The sequence below is a fragment of the Oryctolagus cuniculus genome, chromosome 4 (genome assembly GCF_964237555.1).
Source record: "Oryctolagus cuniculus chromosome 4, mOryCun1.1, whole genome shotgun sequence".
NCBI lineage: Eukaryota > Metazoa > Chordata > Mammalia > Lagomorpha > Leporidae > Oryctolagus > Oryctolagus cuniculus.
The window spans coordinates 140790193-140811605 of record NC_091435.1 but is presented as its reverse complement, the minus strand read 5'-3'; the positions used below and the strand labels follow the sequence as shown (position 1 = coordinate 140811605).

The 21413-nt window shown below is 52.5% G+C and overlaps 1 protein-coding gene across 2 annotated transcripts in view; it reads left to right on the top strand.

Annotated features, from left to right (window-relative positions):
* Nucleotides 1–526: 526 nt before the first annotated feature.
* The window catches only part of SPSB4 (splA/ryanodine receptor domain and SOCS box containing 4), a 91537-nt gene continuing 70650 nt past the window's right edge, over nucleotides 527–21413 (top strand). The window contains exons 1-2 of one of the 2 annotated variants that reach the window (XR_007908737.2): nucleotides 527–1673; nucleotides 18543–19388. Coding sequence is in view for 1 of the 2 variants with exons in the window: in XM_008266252.4 (XP_008264474.3) it covers nucleotides 18695–19388 (694 nt within the window). In the remaining variant the exon portion in view is untranslated. The remainder of the gene's footprint in view (nucleotides 1674–18542; nucleotides 19389–21413) is intronic. The other variant, XM_008266252.4, reaches the window with a different exon arrangement.

Below are 21413 nucleotides of genomic sequence, written 5' to 3'. Positions count from 1 at the left end.
CTCACAGCACCTTGTGATAGATCTTATTTCTCCATTTTCCATTTTCCACTCGAGGACAAAGATCCAAGAGGCCTCCCCAGCTGATCCTAGAGAGGGGCCAAGGTCTTGGGGCGGTCCCCAACACCCCAGGCAGTGTGCACCTCTCCCGCAAGGCTCTGTGCTACCCCTCCTACCCGACCCCGCGAGACAATCCACATGGTCATTTCTCTAGGACACATTCCCTAGATTGCTCTTCCCTGGCAGGGAAAGTAGCCCCAGAGCCTCTATGGAAACATTTGCCTCGCCTGGTGGGAGTTATCTTGCTGGTCATCGTCTTCCCTCGTGAAATGAGCACTCTGCAGCTAGGCGCCCGTCACAAGAGAGTCTGGGTCCGTCAGCGGCTGTGGAATGGATCCGAAGTCACCTCCGCGAGCGCGGACAGGGAGCGGAGCCCAGGAACGCTCCATCTCCCGGAGGCACGCTCCCCGCCTGTGCTCTGGCCACGCCCTCTTGCTTCTCTCCCCCGCTGCGGCTGGCGCTGAAGCAGCCCACGGTCTTGCTCCTCGGGTGGGCGGGGAGGGCTCCGCCAAGCAGGTGCCGCTGGAAATTGCACTTTAGAAGAAATTGCACTTGGAGCCCGATCCCCAACATAAAGCGCGGACCTGTGTGTGTCTGAGCAAGTCTCCCTCTTTCCGATTTCCCACGTGCGTTCAGTACTGGCTCCCGAGCTGCCTGGCGACTGTGCGGTCTCCTCCCGCTCTGGGGCACCCACCCCGGCGCTCCGGGCGCACTTGAATGAATGGGGGAGGCCTGCGCGCATGAATGAGTGCGTGAGGGAGAGAGCGCGCGGGCGAGTGAATGGCGACCGCGCCGCCGCCGCCTCGGCACAGGGGCGCGGGCGCGGGCTCCATTTCCCTCTCCCGCCAGCTGGTGGCCTCTAGAAGGTGGCGGCGCCGGCAGCGGCCCGAACTGGGACGGCCGGGGCGCGGGATGGTGGGGGAAGGGGCGTTCCCGGCGGCCGCGCCTTCCGCGGCTATTGGATTAGTGGCCTTCAGGGATGAGCTCAGCCGGATCGGCTTTCAGCTGCAGCCTCCGGGCCGGCCGGGAAGGCGGGGAGCGGGCGGCGGCGGAGGAGGAGGGGGAGGCGGCGGCGGCTGCAGCATCCAGAGCTGGCCGCGGCGGCCGGCGCGCCCAGCGCACAAAGGCGCCCTGCCCGTGGCGAAGACGATGAGCGCACCGCAGCCCCGGCCCCGGCCCCGGCTGCAGCTACTACTGCGTGTGTCCTGGGAGGAGGGAAAGACGCCGGGCGCGCCCGGGGCGGGTGGCCGAGGTGCGGCCCGTGCGCCCTGAGCGCGGGACTCGCCGCCCTCCGGGTCAGACCAGGCTTTGGAGCTGTTAGAGCGCGGCCTCGGTGCGCGCCTAGAATCGGCGCGGTCAGACGCTTTCCCACACCGGGCCGCCAACTTCGTCAAGAACGCTCCCAACTCCGGGCCACCCTGCCGGGCAGAGGGGGCACTGCTGCCGGCCACCAGCCGCGAGGACGCGCCGCTGGTCCCGGAGAGGCAGCCAGCATCTGCTGGGTCGTTCGGGCACCTCTGAGTGGGCGGCGGCGGCTGCGGACGCCCTTCGCGGCTGTCCAGGACCTGCTAGCGCTGAGGATTCCTCCAGGGCAGGCGCTCGCTTTCTCTTTTATGGTGAGTACGCCTGAGCTCGCGGGAGCTAGGGGCGCGCGGGGCCCGGGCCGGGGCCGGGGGCCGACAGCCTGCCGGGCGGACTTGGTGCGGGCCGCCACTCGTCGCAGCCTACGCTCCTGGCGCCAGTCCGCTCGCTCCATGGTCCCCGGAAAGCCTCTGCGGATGGTAGCAACCCAACCCAGTGGCTTTGCGCGCGGCGCTGGGGCGTTGGGGGCAGGCCCTTCGTGCCGGGGGTTCGAAGCCCGTCTCTTCTGTGTGCTTTGAAGAGGGCACCCGTGCCTGGGTTTGGGTCCAAGGTCCGTCACTCTGGTGACCTTGGGCAAGGCGCCCAGCCTCAGTTTCCTCATCCGTAGGATGGGAATGATAGCGGTCACCGCTTTGCCGGGCCACTGGGGATGCAGGGGATGCCTGGCACACAGGAAGCACTCAGCCGCCTCTCAGCTGCCGTTTTCATGAGCTGTATGAGCTCACGCGTGTCATCCAACTTTGCCGAGCTGCAGCGGCCCCTTGGTCCGTGTAACCGGGGGTGGCCATCTCTGCGGAGTCTGCTCGCCGCGAGGATTCGGACGGGGGAAAAGTAAGGCGCCCGGCGCGCAGTAGGCGCTGGGAAGCGGCGAGTGTTGTTATCACTTGCTCCTGACTCTGGGGCAGCGAGGCTGGTCGCCCGCCGCAGCTCGGGCCAGTTCTGGGCGTCGCTTGAATCGAGAAGGCAGCTGGGCCTGGGGGCTCGAGGAAGGAAGGAAGAGACCGGAGACTCGCGTGTGGCTGATTTGTCCGTCCTGGGGGTGCTGGACGCGCCATGGGCTCGGAGCCAGGAGGGGACGCGAGCCCCGCACCTCTGACTGGCTGGGGAAGCCGGGGGAGTGGCAGCTCTGCCGCCCCGTGGCCGAGCGCGGGCTGCGGCGGACAGGGAGGGACAAGGGGGGCACTTTTGTGCCGCTGTCGCGAGGAGGTGGAAGACTCGAATTCTGCCTCCAGCGCCAGCCCGCAGTGTGACCTTGAGCCAGTTCTCTAACCTCTCCCAGCGCAGGGTCCTCTTCTGCGCCCCACGTCCCCACCGTGGCTTGCGGGTGAAGGCAGGAATCCCCTCCTCCTGGGCTCCGAGGCCCCTGTCCCTCCACCCATCTTCTGCCCGCCGCGCTTGGATGAGCCTGAATCCAGAAGGCGAATGGTAAACCCGGTCCCAGGAACAGGCTATTACTCAGAGACCGAAGCTTCTGCCCACCCTGCCTCGGGGGCAAGAGGCCATCAGAGCCTTGTGTTTCTCTTCCCATCTCTCAAGGGTCCCTTTCACATGGCAATACAAAGTAAGACACTATAAGCAATAGATGAAATTCACCTTAACTGGTCATTCTATTCTAACCTCACTCCAGTTTGTATTTCTTTTTTTGTTTCTTTTAAGATTTATTTTTATTTACTTGAGAATGGGAGAAGACAGAGAAAGATCTTCCATCCATTGGTCCCCTCCCCAAATGGCCACAACAGCCGGAGCTGGGCCAGGCTGAAGCCAGGAGCTTCTTCCAGGTCTCCCACGTGGGTGCAGAGGCCCAAACACTTGGGCCATCTCCCTTGCTTTCCTGGGCCATTAGCAGGGAGCTGGATCTGAAGTGGAGCAGCGACCATATGGGATGCTGGCATTAACAGATGGCAGCTTAACCTGCTTTGCCACAGCGCCAGTCCCTGCACTTTTTTATGATAAAGACGGATCAATTAAACGAATAGATAGGAAGTGGACCAGGGAGGTTGGGGCATAGGAGAAATCTTTCTAAACCATTAAATGATGCACGACAAGAGACAGAATTGCCACTTCTATTACAATGGCCTGGGCTTTTCAAATGCGTTAAAGACTTTTCAAATAAACATGCAAAAGACCAAGTAGAGGGGCAGTCATAATCATCTGGTTGGGATGTTTGTGTCTCGCATCAGAATGCCTGGGTGAGTCCCAGCTCCACTCCTAATTCCAGTTTCCTGCTAACATAGACGCTGGGAGGCAAAAATGATGGAGTTGCTGCCCCCAGCTTCAGCCTAACCCCGTCCCTGCCTTGGTGGCCACTTGGGAAGTTCACCAGTGGATGGGAGCTCTTTTTGTCTTTCTGCCTCTCAAATTAAAAAATTTTAAAACCTTTAAAAAGGATACCAAATTGACCCAAAAAAAAAAAAAAAAGGCAGACAGTTCACACACGACAATGCAGTAGATAAGAAACCAAAGTACGTGACAAGAAGTTCTACCTCACTCAGTAAGACAACTTCAAGTGAAAACTATGATTCAGTTGTTCACGTATCAGATTAGCAAATAACAATTTATCAGAAGCATCTTTTAAGAATGTAAGCAGACTCAACTCCTGCCTAGCTTAGGGCTGCTGGAGTCAAGTCTAGACACCTCGGAGGACGCTGGATATGGTCGCTGCCCCCTCTCGTCGTTTTTCTCTCTTGTCACCCATTGGCCTTCTTGGTTTTGCTCCAGTACTTCAAAGCCTTATTCACTTGCCATTCCCTGTGCAGGCTATCCCCCCCCCCCCCCCTCAGCCTTTCATAGGACTGGAACCTTCTCATCATTCATGCAGGCCTGCTTTTGGGGGCTTTCATCCCCATCCTGGGACGTGGCCAAGGCCCAGCCAGGGCAGAGTCCCTTGTGCCTCTTTTGCAGCAAGACCCAGGACAACTCCCCATGCCAGTTACCTAATTCTCTCCAGGCTGGCTGGCTTGTTGTCACACACCCTGGCTCTTGGCAGATCCTGTCTCTGTCGGTATAAGAACAGGGTCTCAGGCTGCCTCCCAGCTAGAAGAAGCCACTCATTGTGGAAAATCACCTGGGGGAGAGACCTTGGAGTGGGACCTAGATCAAGGTCATCAGAAATGTCTGCCTTGGAGTCATTAAAAAAAAAAAAAAAGATGTATTGTGTGCACTTAGCTTATGTGAACATGACAATATATATGGGCTGGGGGGAGGGTCAAGAATTCAAAAGTCAGCAACATTTTCTTTAAGAATTTTTATTTATTTATTTGTAAAGCAGAGTTACAGATAAAGGAGGACAGAAAGAGAGAGATATGTTTCATCCTCTGGTTCAGTCCCCAAACGGCCACAATGACTAGGGCTGGGCCAGGCCGAAGCCAGGAATATCTTCTGTGTCTGCCACTTGGGTGCAGGGCCCAAGCACTTGGGCCATCCTCCACTGTTTTCCCAGGTGCATCAGCAGGGGAGCTGGATCAGAAGTGGAACAGCCGGGTCTTGAACCAGCACCCATATGGGATACTGGTGTTGCAGGCAGAGGCTTAACCTACTATACCACAACGCTGAGCCCCGCAACATATTTTTAATAACACGTGGTTTATCTGCTTCTGTTCAGCTCAAGAAATAAGGAGTTGTTCTGAGGCTTTAGGAAAAATAGTTATCTGTGTTGCACCTATTGGGAAAGAAAATGGCACACTCCAAATCCACCATCAGAAACTTTGTGGACCTTCCGAAGTTTGCTGGGCAGTACTGACTGCATGTGACTTGTGAGTCACACATTGAGCGTTGAACTGTATACTTTAATTATGAAAAACTATGTTTGTTGTTAGAAATCACCCAGGAAATGTAGAGTGGCTATTTCTTCTTCAATCAGATAGGCGCTTCCCAGTGCTGCCAAAAGTAACAGGTGCTAGTGCAGGAGACAGACAGGGCCTGCTTGGGCACTGGCTCCCTCAACAAGAAATGCAGTATATGATGCTGGAATGGATAAGCTAGGACAAGGCTGTAGTGGTTTGGAGGGCTGGTACAGGGAGGAGAGAGGGAGAGAGTATCGGTGAGGCACAGAAGATTGGGATGGTACCCAGGATGACCACGTGTGAAGATGTGAGGAGTGTCTGGCATGCCTGGTGTAAGGTGGGCCATAATGAGAGACTGAGTGTGGGAGAAATGAACAAGAGCGAGTGCCAAGCTGAGGGGCCCAGCTTCTCTGGAGAAGCCACCTGGAGGGTTGAATAAGCAGGTGGGTGGTCAGGTCGGTGACATTTATCCCCTTGACAACATGGAGGGCAGGTTAGAAACAAAAGATTTGAACTTGAGTAGAGAGATGTAGAGGCAGGAGACCCCCAGTGGAAGTGGGGATGCAGGATGGGGAGGAGGCTGAACTCGGCCTGGGGTGTGTGGATTCTGAGCTGCCAGCGGACCCAGCAGGTGTGCTGTCCTGAGAAGGTGCAAGCGCCAGTGGTGGGAGGCTTAGGGTGGAGAGAAGCCAGCTGCCTTTGCAAGGTCATCTAAAAGAGCGCCTGGTCCTGGGCAGCAGAGGTTCCAGTCGGTGCGTGTGGGGCTCAGGAGTGAAAAGCAGGGCAGGAGAGCACTCGGAGTATGTGCGTCAGGCTGGAAGCTGGGTCATCAGGGATGCGTGAGGCGTGGGAGTGGAAATTGCAGCTATGACCTTGGGGGTGTGTTATGATCTTGGGGATGTGCCATTTATGGGGCAGGCAGGAAAGCCACTGTGGTGAGCTCTGTGTCTCCACGTGCCGGTGTGTGTGGAGGGAGACGCCCACCTGGCTTTTAATGGTGTGAAATGTCATTTAGGCTGAACCCGAGCTCTGCCTCCTGCAGAAATGGCTGGGGGTGGGCCCGGTTGCCAGGCCGCAGAGACAGCCCACCTAGAGCCGGATCCTATGAGATATGCAAGTCATACTCGCTTCCTCCTTTCCTCCCTGGTATCTCCAACCTGCCTGCAGAGATACCTCAGGCTCTGCACAGGGACCTTGGGAAACCCCAGCAGGTACTCATTTATGGTCTCCTGGATTAAGCCTGAGGCGAGAATAATGGTTGTGCTTTGCTGTCAGGCATCCTATTTTCAGACAACCAATGAGCCAACTGGCAAGGGTCATCTTGGGAGATAAATGGGGGAGGGGACCCGGAAGTGAAGACAACTGGGGTTTCTTCTTAGAAGCTTTCCCCAAGGGCCCTGCTAAGCAGCACTCTCCCTATCAGCCTTGTTGTACTTTGCTCTGGCCCTAGCCCTGCCTGCCCGCAAGGAGGCCAGCTGTCCTGCAGAAGAACTCACAGTGGGCCTGGGGCAGTCCTCTGGGCCTGGGGACAGCTGTGGGGTGACCAGGTCTGCCAGGACCGCATGTGGCCTCACTGCCTTAGAAGTGTGTCTCTTTCAAACGACCTTGCAGCCCCTCCTGGGCTGGTGGCTGCCCAGCAGATCTCCTTCCTCCACTGCCTGCCCTCCTGGCTGGCTGACAGCTGTGCATCCACCCTGGGGGTCCCCGGCTCAGTCACGCGTGGGAGGATTCCCATGGAAACCCCAGGAGGCGGGGAGGCCGGGGAAAGCCTCATTGACTGTCACTGCAGGAAGGCGGCTCTCCCTGGAACTGGACAGATGGCTCTTTGTGAGCTGTGGCGGGAGAGGGGGCTTGGCCAGCCACGGCCGCCTGAGCTCCACGTGTGTACAGGAGGCAGTAGCTGATGGGCATCTGTAAATAAAGCCGTGGGTGTTCTTGGCTTCATTCAGCCTGGGGAGGTGGTGGTGGTGGGGTCCATTCTAAAGGAGACAATAATAAAACAGCTCCTCTGTTCCACGTTCATACCAAGAAAATCCCAAAAACATTCAGTCAAACCAGGGCCAGGCAGGTATCACTGGAACCATTGTATAGAGCTGAATGCTGGGGAATAGTGAGAGAGAGAGACAGAGAAAGGTCTTCCTTTGCCGTTGGTTCACCCTCCAATGGCTGCCGCGGCCGGCGCACCGCGCTGATCCGATGGCAGGAGCCAGGTACTTATCCTGGTCTCCCAAGGAGTGCAGGGCCCAAGTACTTGGGCCATCCTCCACTGCACTCCTTGGCCACAGCAGAGAGCTGGCCTGGAAGAGGGGCAACTGGGACAGAATCCGGCGCCCCAACCGGGACTAGAACCCAGTGTACTGGCGCCGCAAGGCAGAGGATTAGCCTAGTGAGCCGCGGCACTGGCTGGGTGTTGCTTTTATTCATTTGTTTGAGCTTCTGCATCGTGTAGACAGTCATCCATCATGTTCTCTAAATGAAGCCCACGAGGGGTCATGGGGAGGGAGACCCAGCCCCTGCTCCCCAGTCGTCTCAGCTCTGGCCCCTTGGGCTAAGTGCTATGCTGAGGACACAGGGGTGGGGGACCCCCCAGAGATGTGGATACCCAAACCCAGTGGAAGTGCACAGATGTGTGGACATAGGGGAGGGGGAGGGTGCGGGACAGCCAAGGGACCATGGCAGCGGGGTGACTGGGAGGCTGGACTTCGAGGGTTTGCTGATGGAGATTGTCTGGAGCATTTTGGGAGGTTAGGGTTTGCACAAACTATCCTGAATGCCATGGAAAGACCCTGAAGGGTTCTAAGCAGGGAGCATGAGGAGCTCAGCTTTGTATTTCTCAAGTGCTGCCTGTGTGTCTGGAAGGAACTCCAGTGGTATCCAGCTGCAGTCTTTCACGGTCTTGGTCATTGTTCAGACCTGTCACCGGCTCTGATCCCTTGGGTGTGGGCTCCCGCAAAGGGAAGTGATTGTCCCGCGTCCGCCAAGATCGGCGGGGGGTGGCATCTGTACTGTTATTTGATGAAGGTATGGAAACTGTCCTCACCCTCTGGAGCAAGTCCAAAGCTGGCAGCCACACTGAAGTTGGGGCATGTCTCCCAGCACCACCAATTCCTGCAGCCGTCCCATCCCCTTGCAGACCCTGGGTCTGTTATGCCCTGAGATCATGATTTCAAGTCCTGGGGCGATGACAATTGCTTGTTATATTTTGCAAACTGCTGGCAGTTCCTTCAAGCCCATAGCACCATCACTTCCTGTCTCCTCACTTCCCTGTCGCGTAGTATCAGTCTCCTGGGTCCTAGGGAGGGCCATGGGTAATCTGAGTTTGTTCTTGCCCAGCCACGATGGAAGCCCCAGAGCGGATCTCTCTGGATAATGTCATTAAGCATCCCCATCCAAGCATGGTACATGAAATTAAGTTTGGCTTGGTTGGGGGGGGGGGGAGAATGTGCCGGAAGCACCCTCCAGCCTTGTTCTGCATGCACACTGCTTACTGGGTGGGGTGAAGGTGTTGTTCCTACCAGGAAGAGAGATTCTGCTGGACGCCCCCATGCCTGGCCCAGAGCCATGTACTGTGGTGGAGGCAAAAAGAGAAGAAATGTGACAAGACTCAGCCTGGCTTGGCTGCTGCTGTGTCACAGAGCCTAACACAGCAGCTACCCACCAAGCATTTGTTGAATAAGTGAGTGAGGGCTGGAAGCAGGGGACCATGCAAAGCATTATGTAACAAAGGGGCAGCCTGGATACAGACAAGAGTCATCTGCTCATGAGGCCCTGGGTCTCCATCCCCTGGAGATAGTGAGCCCTCCTGGAGCCCAGCACATCCTGCCCTGTGTTCAAGGAAAGCACTGGACTTGGGTCTCTAAGGGGGAGAAGTTGGGGTCGGAGGAGTAGCAGAAGTATAGGCAAAACTCCCTGTCCTCAGAGAAACACCCACAAGGTAGAAAACAGCAGATCAGCAGGGCCAAAAAGACATCCCTCCTGGCAGGCTCATAGGTGTAGGGAAGGCCCGTAGAGTAGAGGGGATCAGGGTAGGCTTCCTGGAGGAGGTGTTCTCCTTCATGAAGCATGGGAATTCTGGAGGGACACAAATGTTTTCTGTCTACAGCACAGGATGCATTCTGGTGATGAAATGGCAAAGCCCCAGGAACCCTCAGCACTTACTGGACGCCTCCTAGGTGTCCTGTGCTGAGCCAGATGTCAGAGGCATCTGCTTTGATCTTTAACAAGGCAGGCAAGGTTAGCACATAGTTAGGAGCACTTTTCCAGCGAGCCTCAGAGAGGTTCAGTCCTTGCTCAGGGCCCAACGGACAGGCGAGGGTTCAAACCCAGGTCTCTCACCCGTTATTATATGGCCCTACTGCTGGTTTTCTGTTTGCACTCTGCCCTGGGCCCTGGTAGGGGGCAGCAGCAAAGGGGCTGTCTGTTTCTGTGCCCCTCGTACCCCAGTGTGAGCACCCTTCAGGATCCCTGCGTGCCACTACTGGGGACTAAAATGACGGTCGGGAGGGAGAGCACTGCGCCCTCCTTGGCCCAGTATGGGCCGCAGCCAAGTGCTAGTAAGAGGTGTCCCCTGGGGCTGCCGCTTGGCTGTCACTTTCATATACATTGAAGATGTCTCTTCTCCAGCAGCAGCTCCAGAGCTGGCCTGGCTGTGTGCTAAGATCAAGCATTTTCCCTTAGCAATTTCCTGTGTGGGTCCCGCACAGCTGGTTACAGTGGGCACCGTGGAGAGGACATGGTTCCAAGCTGGATGGAGGAAAATATGAGTGCTCTGGCTTGTTGTGCAATGGCCCTGCAGGCATCCCAGGACAGCCACTTACTGGCCGCCTGACTCCTAAATCATGTTTTGCAACCTCTCTCGGCCTGTTTCTTTTGAATGAAGGGGCCCATGAAGTCTTCTCACAGTGCCTGTGAAGCAGTTGGCTGCCTGGCCCTGAGTAAGTGCTGGTATTTAAGGTTAGTGATGGGGAAAGCACAGGGAGTGGAGGCACAGGGGACTTGGAGTTTAGCCTACCCAGGGTGGAACCAGCTCTGTCATCTTTCATTATTATCATTTTAAATTTATTATTATTTTAAAGATTTTACTTAGTTATTTGAGAGGTAGAGTTACAGACAGTGAGAGAGAGAGACAAAAGTCTACCATCCGCTGGTTCACTCCCCAGATGGCTGCAATGGGAGGAGCTGCACCAATCCGAAGCCAGGAGCTAGAGCTTCCTCCGGGTCTCCCACGCAGATACAGGGGCCCAAGCACTTGGGCCATCTTCTACTGCTTTCCCAGGCCACAGCAGAGAGCTGGATCGGAAGAGGAGCAGCCGGGACTAGAACCGGCAATCATATGGGATGCCGGCGCCACAGGTGGAGGATTAACCTACTGCACCACGGCATTGGCCCCTATTTATTATTGTTATTTTTAAAGGATTTCTGTTTTTCTTTTTTTTTTTTTTTTAAGTTTTCTTTATTTACCTGGGAGGCTGAGTTACAGATAGAGAGAGAGGTCTTCCATCTGCTGGTTCATTCCCCAAACGGCCGCAACGGCCAGAGCTGCACCCATCCTATGCCAGGAGCTTCTTCTGGGTCTCCCACATGGGTTCAAGGGGCGCAAGGACATGGGCCATCTTCCGCTGTTTTCCCAGACCAGAGCTGGATCAGAAGAGGAGCAACCGGGACTAGAACCAGCAATCATATGGGATGCCGGTGCCACAGGCAAAGCATTAACCTACTGCACCACGGCACTGGCCCCTATTTATTATTATTTTTAAAGGATTTTTTCTTTCTTTCTTTTTTTTTTAAAGTTTTATTTATTTACCAGAGAGGCTGAGTTACAGACAGAGAGGTCTTCCATCTGCTGGTTCATTCCTCAAATGGATGCAACGGCCAGAGCTGCACCCATCCTATATCAGGAGCCAGGAGCTTCTTCTGGGTCTCCCACATGGGTTCAAGGGGCGCAAGGACATGGGCCATCTTCCGCTGTTTTCCCAGACCAGAGCTGGATTGGAAGTGGAACAGCTGGGACTCAAACTGGTGCCCATATGGGATGGTAGTACTGAAGGTGGATGCTTAACCTACTATACCACAGCAGCAGTCCCAAATTTATTTTTATTTGAAAGGCAGAGAGACAGTAGAGCAGAATTCACTCCTCAATGCCCTCGACAGCTAGAACTGGGCCAGGCCAAAGCCAGGAGCCCAGAAGTCAATCCATTTCTCCCATAGGAGTGGCAGGGGCCCAACCCCTTGAGCCATCACTGCTGCCTCCCAGGGTATGTACCAGCAGGAAGCTGGAATCCCCAGTGGAACTGGGACTCACTGATACTCCCATATGGGATGTGGGCATCCCAAGTAGAGTCTTAACTGCTGTGAATTCCTGTCCTGCCTTATTTATATGGTGTTTTATTTTCTTTTTAAACTTAGTTATTGAAATCATACATTTAAAGTGTATTTCGTGGGGCAGGAGTTGTGATGCAGTGGGTTAAGCTGCTGCTTGGGATGAGCTCATCCTAAGCACTGTAACAGAGCCTGAGATCGAGTTCTGCCTCTGCTTCTGATCCCTGCTAATCTTCTGATCTTCCTGCTGAGGTGCACCCTGGGAGGCATCTGAGGACGGCTCAAGGCACCTGGGTCTCTGCCACCTACATGGGAGTCTCCAGTGGAGTTGCTGGCCCCTGGCTTTGGCCTGGCTCAGGCCTAGCTGCTGTAGGTATTTACGAAGTGAATCAGCAGACAAAAGATCTCTGTTACTCTGCCTTGCAAATAAATAAACAACATTTTTAAAAGTAGTCTGGCCACTACTGGAGCTTTTAAAGAAAAAACAGTACATTTAGTAATATATGAAAATATTAACTATTTACTTTTAGGTGAAATAATCTCAATAATTCTCATGATGCCAATTAAAAAAATACTAATATTTTATAGATAAAAAGAATAAGATGAATTATAAGCAAATGCTAATGAAGCTTATGTCTGGTTAATGAAATAAAGGGTAACTTTTAGTTGTGCATTTTTTCTTTGTGCATTTCCTAAAATTTAGTAAGATTTTTTTTTAATGAATAGGTTTCTTTTTTTAGAATAGTTATTTACAGACAAATGAAACAATAGTACAGAGAGGTTTCATATGCTTGCCCCATACACTCATACCCAGTTTCCCCTATTCTTAACATCTTCCATTAGTAGGGTATGTTCATCATAACTAATGAACCAACAGTGATTCATTACTATTAACTACACTCAATGCTTTACACAGATTTCCCTCATTTTCACTGAAGTCCTCTTTCTGACCCAGGAGACCACAGGGCCCCACAGTCCATTAGCTTGCCACGTCCCGTTAGGCCCCCTAGGTTGCCTTTGAGACCTCCCTTGTTTTTGCTGACCTTCATAGTTTTGTCGGATTCCTCTCTACTAGAATTCGTCCTGTGTTCTCATGGTTAGACTGGGGTTATGGGTTTCAGGGAGGAAGAACATAGAGAAAAAGTGGCACTTCATTTCATCATATGGAAGGTGCATACTATCAACATGATACAGTAACAATATGATAATTAGCAGTAATATAACATAACAGGATATGGTAGATTCAATGGCTTACACGTTTTGCCATTTGTGGTTTGGTGGCTTTGGTAGCTCTTGCGGTAAGACACCCATTAAGTCACCCATGTCCCATGCTGGAGTACTGTTCCGTTCCTGGTTCCAGCTCCTGACTGATTCTTCCTGATCATGCGCACCCTGGGAGGCAGGGCTGATGGCTCTGGTCACTGAGTTCCTGCCACCACTGTGGGAGAACTGGGTTGAGTTTCTGGCTGTTAGCTTCAATCTCCCCAGCACCAGCTGTTGGGGTATGGGACAAGTGAGCCAGCAGATGAGTGCTCTCTCTTTCTCTGCCTTTGAAATAAATACATTTGATTAGTATTTTTCTATTTTATTATGTGTAATTCACATATTCTCATTTTAAAGAAATTATTAATATGACTGCACCAGCCATGATTTCCCCTAAGCACTGCTTTAGAGAGATCCTGCAGATTCTGACAGGTACAATGTTATTTTGTAGGTATTTTGCAACTTTTATATGGATTTCTTTTTTGGTCTGAGATGTTTAGAGAGTTTAAAAATTTCCCACGTGCTAGAATTTCATGATCCATAATTTTGTGATTAGTTTTTAATTTTTCTTCTGTGCCATCAGATTGTTTTTGCTTTTTTGAGATTTTATTTATGGCTTAGTATGCTTAGTATGTAGGTAAGTTTTGTTTTGTCTTTTTTTTTTTTTTTTTTGGTGGTTCCATGAATACTTGAAAATAACATGTATTCCTTGTTTTCAAGGTATGTTTGATATATGTATCAGTTAGCTGTGTTATTAATTATGTAAGTTTGATATTTTCTATGTAGTTGCTTAATTTAGCTCATTTATCTGTCATGAGCTAGAGTAAGGAAATTAAGATCACCTGCCTCTATCCATCCCTCCTTGTACTTCCTCTAGCTTTTGCTCAGAATTTTGGTGGCATTTGGCAAATTAGATCTTCAATTGTGGATCACTTTCTTGATTAAAAAGAACTCTTTTTATAATCTCACTTAAATTTGTCTCATTTAAAACCTTTTGCTCCTAAAACCACCTTTACCTGCCTAGTATCAAGGCTACAGCACCTGCTTACTTTTATTTCCCACTTACCTGGTATGTGTTTAGTTTTCTTTTTGATTATTTATTTTTTAAAAAAGGTTTACTTATTTGAAAGGCAGAATTGGGGAGGGGAGAGAGAGATCCATCTTCCATCCACTGATTCATTCTCTAAATAGCAATGGCCAAGGCTTGGCCAGGTCGAAGCCAAAAGCCAGGAACTCCACCAAGGTCTCCCATGTGGGTGGCAGGGGCCCAAGCACGTGGGCCATCATCCTCTGCTTTCCCAGGTACATTAGGAAGGAGCTTTTCCCATCAGGAAGTGGAGCAGCTGGGACTCTCAGTCACATAGGATTCTGGAATCGCAGGCTGCAGTTTAACCTGCTGAGCCACAAAGCCAGCCCCAGCCCTTCCATTATCTTCCACACTGTTGAATCACTTTGCTTGGGGATGTCTCTTATCTGTAACAATGATTAGGGAGAATAGCATGAGAATAGCAAAGGAGTGTGATTGCATCTGAGCTCACAGTTTGTTGTGAAAACAAGTGACCTATCCCACCCTTCTGGACAGTTTCTTGCCAAGAGCAAGCCAGATAAAGGGTTATCAATGAAGTCTTTGGATGGGTTTTGTCCCCGCCTGGGAACTGAATGACAGTCTGATTGTCAAGTTTGTTTTTTTTTTTTTCCTTTGAAATTGTACTTAAAAAACCCAGTGCTGTGGGGTCTGTTGGGTTCTTTCCTCTCTTGGAAGACCCCCTTCTTGCCACTCTGGCTGGAGGTCTTTTGACTCTAATAAATCTTTTTAAATCTTCAAAAAAAAAAAAAAAAAAAATTAGGCTGGCGCCGCGGCTCACTAGGCTAATCCTCCGCCTAGCGGCGCCGGCACACCGGGTTCTAGTCCCAGTTGGGGCGCCGGATTCTGTCCCGGTTGCCCCTCTTCCAGGCCAGCTCTCTGCTGTGGCCAGGGAGTGCAGTGGAGGATGGCCCAGGTGCTTGGGCCCTGCACCCCATGGGAGACCAGGAAAAGCACCTGGCTCCTGGCTCCTGCCATTGGATCAGCGGGGTGCGCCGGCCGCAGCGCGCCGGCCGCGGCGGCCATTGGAGGGTGAACCAACGGCAAAAGGAAGACCGTTCTCTCTGTCTCTCTCTCTCACTGTCCACTCTGCCTGTCAAAAAAAAATAAATAAATAAAAATAAAAATAAATAAAAAAAAATTAGGGACTTTGTCTTGTTCCTGGTCTTAACGTCTCTTTTTAATAGTTTACTATGGCCATTCATTGACATGGGTACTATTCTGGTCTTAGCTTTACTCTAGCAATTTGTTTATGCCTTTTGGCTTCTATTACTTATTAAGTCTTTCAGTATGCAATTGTCCCTTGCTATGTGTGGAGAGTTGGTATGTTAGACCCTCACAGATACCAAAATCTACAGATGTTTGCATATTAACTTATGCTCATCTTCCCACATACTTTAAATCATCTCTGAGTTACTTAGGAGACCTGATGCTTTGTAAATGTAAACAGCTGTCATACTATATTGTTTAGGGAATAAAGAAAAAGAGGTGTACATGTTCGGTCTAGATGAAATTGTTCAGTATTTCCCATGCCCAGATGGTTCAATCGTCAGCTGTAAAGCCTGCAGATACAGAGAGCTGACTGTATGGCCCATTCTATTTTGTGTGCTGTTCCTTCTGGTGGTTTGAAAGGTTTGTATTTTACTTTTAGTTGTGGAGGTTACCTTTGGATTTAATGTAAAATGGATTTAATTTTTTTATTTAAAAAACTTTAACTATTTGAAAGGCAGAGCAAGAGAGAGAGCGAGAGACAGCGAGCAATCTCTTACCCACTTTCACTCCACAAATGCCCTGAACAGCCCAGGTTGGGTCAGGTGGAATCCAGGAGCCAGGAACTCCATCTGGGTCTCCCATGTGGGCAGTAGGGCCGTAGTTACCGCTGCCTCCCAGGAAGCTAGCATCAGGATGGAGCCAGGACTTAACCCCACAGCGGCTTAACCTGCTGCACCATTAACACCTGCTCCCTAATCTTTTAAAATCAATGTATAACATTTTATTTATTTAGTGCGTACAGCATAATGGTTTGAAATATATATATATATTCATATTATGGAATGACTAAGCCTAATTGATTTATATATGCATACTTAGCACAGTATCTTTTTTTATGGTGAAAACATTTACAAGTACTCTGAGCATTTGACAAGAATATAACTTTCTTTTTTTTTTTTTACTTGATGGATAGAGTTAGACAGTGAAGAGAGAGACAGAGAGAAAGCTCTTCCTTCTGTTGGTTCACCCCCCAAATGGCCGCCATGGCCAGAGCTAGCCGATCCGAAGCCAGGAGCCAGGTGCTTCCTCCTGGTCTCCCATGCAGGTGCAGGGGCCCAAGGACTTGGGTCATCCTCCACTGCCCTCCAGGGCCACAGCAGAGAGCTGGACTGGAAGAGGAGCAACCGGGACTAGAACCTGGCGTCCATATGGGATGCTGGCGCCGAAGGCAGAGGATTAACCAAGTGGCCACTGGCCCTGCCCCCTAATCTTTTTATGGACTGCCTGAGTTGTCTCCCATCTGAATTAAATGACTACAAAATTAGTCTACAGATTTGGTCACAATTTTCAGTCTGCTTTGTGATAGCTTTTTTCTTGGTGAATTTTCTTCTCACCCACCCCCACCCCCGTTCTTTTACCCCTTTGTCTCTTTTACAGCATCACTGACTACCTCCTGGGCTGGTTTTTCTTTGAAAGAGGTGAATCTTCCCGGGACCAGCATGTTGCAGGCAGCGCATGTAGAGGAGGTGCCAGAAGTATTTTCGGAGAGCAGATTGCTGCCTGCTTCCCAGAAACTTGGTTCACACGACGGCGGTAGTGATTCTGTCTTTGCTCCCACTCAGTCAGCAGAGACCCGCAGCTGTGGGCTTCTCCCAATTCAGAGTCCTGCCCCCACCTCGCCTCCCCCAACACACTGCTTCCCCTGCAAATGGCCAGGCTGTGGCCTGCCTAGCTCTGCTCTCCTCTCTCCTCCTCCTGCCAGAGCGCATTAGGAATCACTGCCTCTCTTCAGGGAGTGCCAGCTCCTGGCTGGCTCTGCCGACTTTATCCCAGCTCTGGAGCCACAGGTGTCTTGGCCAGGTGTTTCCCACGGCTTTCCATCCTCGCTCTTCGGGCAGCCCTTTGCTGTTCTTGGCAGCCTTTCCTGGCGAGTTGTGGTTCGGATTACAATTGTGCTCCATTTCTGCTGAAGAGGGAGTTTGCAGTTCTGTTTCTCTTTCTCCTTGCTTTTGGGTGACTGCAGATATGAAAAGGAGCAACTATTCTGCTCTCATAAAACTGTCTATTGTTGCGGATTTTTATGTATTCTGGTATTGCTTCAGATCAGACATTAGCCAGAAGTCATTGACTAGGGTTGACATTGGCTGAAGCTGGGATCTGACAGCGGAAACGAAAGAAAATGTGAGTTTAGAATAAAAGGGAGAGTTCAAAAGAAGCCCACAGTCCACCTATCTGTGCTGAGTGGCAGCAGAGTGCTTTTCTTCCCCACCTAGATTTTGGCTGGGGGTATGCCACTGTTAGGGCGGAGGTCACTGCCAGGCAAGGCAGGGGATAGGGACCGGTCATCTGTCTCAGAGACGTTGCTCTCCGTCCAGTAGCTCTCGGGCCTGGGAGGGAGGGCACCTGCCTCTGTTCTGGACAGGCAGCAAGGCTCAGCCCTCCACCTCTCCCCACACTCAGGGCCAGGTCATGTAGCACTCTGGGGGTTCCTAGTAGCCAGTTCCTCTTCCCTGAAAACCAGGAGCCCGCCTCAGGGAAGTCTGTGTGAGTAATTGTTTTTAACAGTGTTCATACACCTAGAGAAAGAATTCACTCATGCAAGAAAAGGAGGCCAATGTGGGATGCCCAGGAAACACAGCCAGAGAGGAAAATCCACTGGAGTCTGACCCTTTATGTTGTCTCTTAGGTGCCCATTTTACAGATCAGGGAAGTATAGAGTCTCAGGGTCCAAGACCTTGTTATGGTCACAGAACTAATAGATGGAGGCCTGTGGATATCCCCAGGGCCTGGACACAGGCTCCCTCATCCTTCCCCTTCACTTTCCCAAGGAAACCATATCCCAGCCTCTGACGGCTCCCTTACGCCCACGTCCCGGGGGTGATCTTGTTGGACCTGTGCTCTGTTTCTTACCTCTCAAGCCTGGTTGAAGTTTAGGATGCTATGGAAGCTCCCCTGGGCCTCCCGCTCAGGAACCAATGATCCACGCCCTACCTGGATGGTCCCCCCATGTCTTAGGCAGCCGTGTCTCCTGGCTTTGGCACACGGCTTGCCCCTTGGACAAATCACAACTTCTCTGGGCTTAGTCCTGCTTTTTAAAATAAGATTATCTGTGATTGCTGTAAGTGCAGAACACAAGACTGAAGCCAGATGACCTCGCTCGGCATCTTGGCTCTATCAATAATTAGATTTGAGCCCTTGGCTAACTACCTTTTCTCTGCTCCTCAGTTTTTTCACCTCGGTAAATTGGGGACAATAACATGTATGACTTACAGGGAGGTTCTCAGGATTCAAGGAGCTAACAGAAATCACTTAGAACAATGGTTAGCATACGGCAGCGTCGGGCACGAGTCCATTAATTTATATGATCATGCATACAAAGGGCTCAGCCAAGGCCTGTGCGTACATGAAAAGCCAGGTAGCTGTAGACACTGCTGTTGTAACCCGCACCCTCTGCTTCCTTGCAGGAGCTTGGGCCCCTGTCCCAGCCCGGTGGAGGCTGTGGCGGTCGAAGTTCCCGAAGCCTGCTTCCCCGCCCCGGGGCCCGCCCCTGGCTACAGGGAGTGGAGGCTCCTACGAGGTAGCAGCGGCCTGCACAGGCCCCCTTCCGCCGTGAACTATGGGTCAGAAGCTCTCCGGGAGCCTCAAGTCGGTGGAGGTGCGCGAGGCGGCGCTGCGGCCAGCCAAGCGCGAGCCGCGTGGAGTGGAGCCCGGCCGGCCGGCGCGGCTGGACCAGCTGCTGGACATGCCGGCTGCCGGGCCGGTGGTGCAGCTGCGGCACGCGTGGAACCCCGAGGACCGCTCGCTCAACGTGTTCGTCAAGGACGACGACCGGCTCACGTTCCACCGGCACCCGGTGGCGCAGAGCACCGACGGCATCCGCGGCAAGGTGGGCCACGCGCGCGGGCTGCACGCCTGGCAGATCACGTGGCCTGCGCGGCAGCGCGGCACGCACGCCGTGGTGGGCGTGGCCACTGCGCGCGCACCGCTGCACTCGGTGGGCTACACGGCGCTGGTGGGCAGCGACGCCGAGTCGTGGGGCTGGGACCTGGGCCGCAGCCGCCTCTACCACGACGGCAAGAACCGGCCTGGCGTCGCCTACCCGGCCTTTCTGGGGCCGGACGAGGCCTTCGCGTTGCCAGACTCGCTGCTCGTCGTGCTGGACATGGATGAGGGCACGCTCAGCTTCATCGTGGACGGCCAGTACCTGGGCGTGGCCTTCCGTGGCCTCAAGGGCAAGAAGCTGTACCCTGTGGTGAGCGCCGTGTGGGGCCACTGCGAAGTCACCATGCGCTACATCAACGGCCTGGACCGTAAGTGTGCGGGGTCTGTGGGAACGGGGAGAGCGGGGCTCAGCGCCTAGGGCGGCCCTGTGGGTTGGCATGTGGGTTTTAATCCTGCTCCTTTGCTGGCGTGATGCCGTAGTCTTTCCATCTGCAAAAAGGATCCATTGACAGCCATCTAGCTCAGGGTTGCTGTGAGGCCCACAGGGACTGGGTGGGTGCTTCAGAACAGTGGCTCCTGATAAGGGTGTTCGGTGAATCTTTTGATCTGTACAAAACGGCCAAAGCTGCTCACACAGCAGGAGGAGGCGGCCATGAAGCAGGCACAGTCCCAGACTTGAATGCCATGGCTTTAGGTTGCCGAGACATAATAAGAATGTCATGATAACAATTGTTATATATTGACCATCTCAAATTCCACCTCTTACTGGTAAGCTGTGTGTTAGAGAGAGCCACTTCCTCTGGTTGCCTACTGACTGTTGCCTTGTGGGAATGAGAACTTTGAGATGTGGAATCTTGTGTGTGTGTGTGTGTGTGTGTGTTTTCCAAAGAGAACCCAGAAATCTAGATTTGTATGAACTGTCCAAATTTTTAAAAGGTAACAACTGCTGCAAACTATGTGGGGAAGCAAAGTGCCCTTGCAGGCTACAGGCAGGCCTCTTACAACTTCCAGGCAGCTTAAAAATCAGTAATAAAAGCAGTTATTGGTGGTAGGCGGGAGTCACTGGGGGAGGCAGGGTGGCCTCCAAACAGAGGCGCATGTGGCCGCCTGTCCCCAGTTGAACCTCAGCTGAGTCAGACCCTGGAGGGCTCATTCACCTATACATCAGCCACAGCCTTGTAACAAAGCTAGCTTAAAGCTAGACTCCAATCCCAATTTATTCATTTTGAATGAGAGAGTTCCAATTTATTCATTTTAACTGAGAGATATACACCATCGTAGAGATACAAAAACTGCAGGGCACAGCCACAAGAGCCAGAACTGGGGTCCACCTCGCTGTTGCTCCTGCTCCATTTTCACTGGTGTTGGACTATGATTTTCACTGCATGGCAAAAATGTCATTCTGTTTTCTCTGGTTAACTGGTTAAATCTAGGAGCAAATGAGTAGGTCCTGAGAGGGGCTAGTTTAGTCATCACAGTGCCTTGTAGAAAGTGTTTGGAGCCCTCTTAGGCGTGGTTGACCAGGCAGGGCCAGTGGTGCGAAAGCCAACAGCAAGAGCAAACACTGTTGAATGGGATTAGAACATTTACTCGCTGGGATTCCTCACTGGACCAGAGGGGTGGCTTCAGGCTCTGCAGTCTGACGTGCTCGGTGGTTTTATACCCTTGGCGAGGGAGTCTCACTCCTTAAGACGGATTTTTCTCATTTGTGAAATGGGACAGTATCTTGTCCCTTTCCTAGTTGTTGTGAGATCTCATAGGATAGCACCAGTGGGGTGGGCACTGGGATGAGAGCCTCATGCTGACACCCACTGGGAGCTACCAGAGCCAGCAGGTAAGCCCCCTGTGTAGGCTTCCTCTTGGCTGTTAATTCACAACAGTCTCTTGCTTCATCTTCAGGTTCCAAGCTCAGGCTCTAGCAAGGTTTCAGCCAGTGACTTCTGAGGCATATTAGGATCTAGGAGAGCCGTCTCCTCCTTGATGTACAGCTTGGAGGCTGGGTGGGGATAGGCGGTCACGTGGAAGGCCTTCTGAGCTCATGGGTCCTCTGGGTGGTTGGAGACTGGAGTCAGTGTGTTCCATCCTCCTCCCCGCTGGGGCTGGATTCTCAGGTTGACGGAATCCGAGAGACTCTTCCAGAGGCAAGGGAGGCCGGGATGTCATGGGAGCAAGCCTGTGGCATCTCTCGTTTGGTAGCAGGGGGCTTGTCAGTGATGGCACCAGCCTCTTCTCCAGGTGGGAGTAAGTGTTCTCTATCCTGGGCAGGGGGTAGCAGAGGGGGGAAGCTCAGGCTCTCTGGGCCCGAAAGACCTATGGTCAGCCTGGGACAATCCCTGACTACAGGATGGGCCGTAGGACAGACTGCCATGGAGTCTGGCGGAATTGGCAGTGGA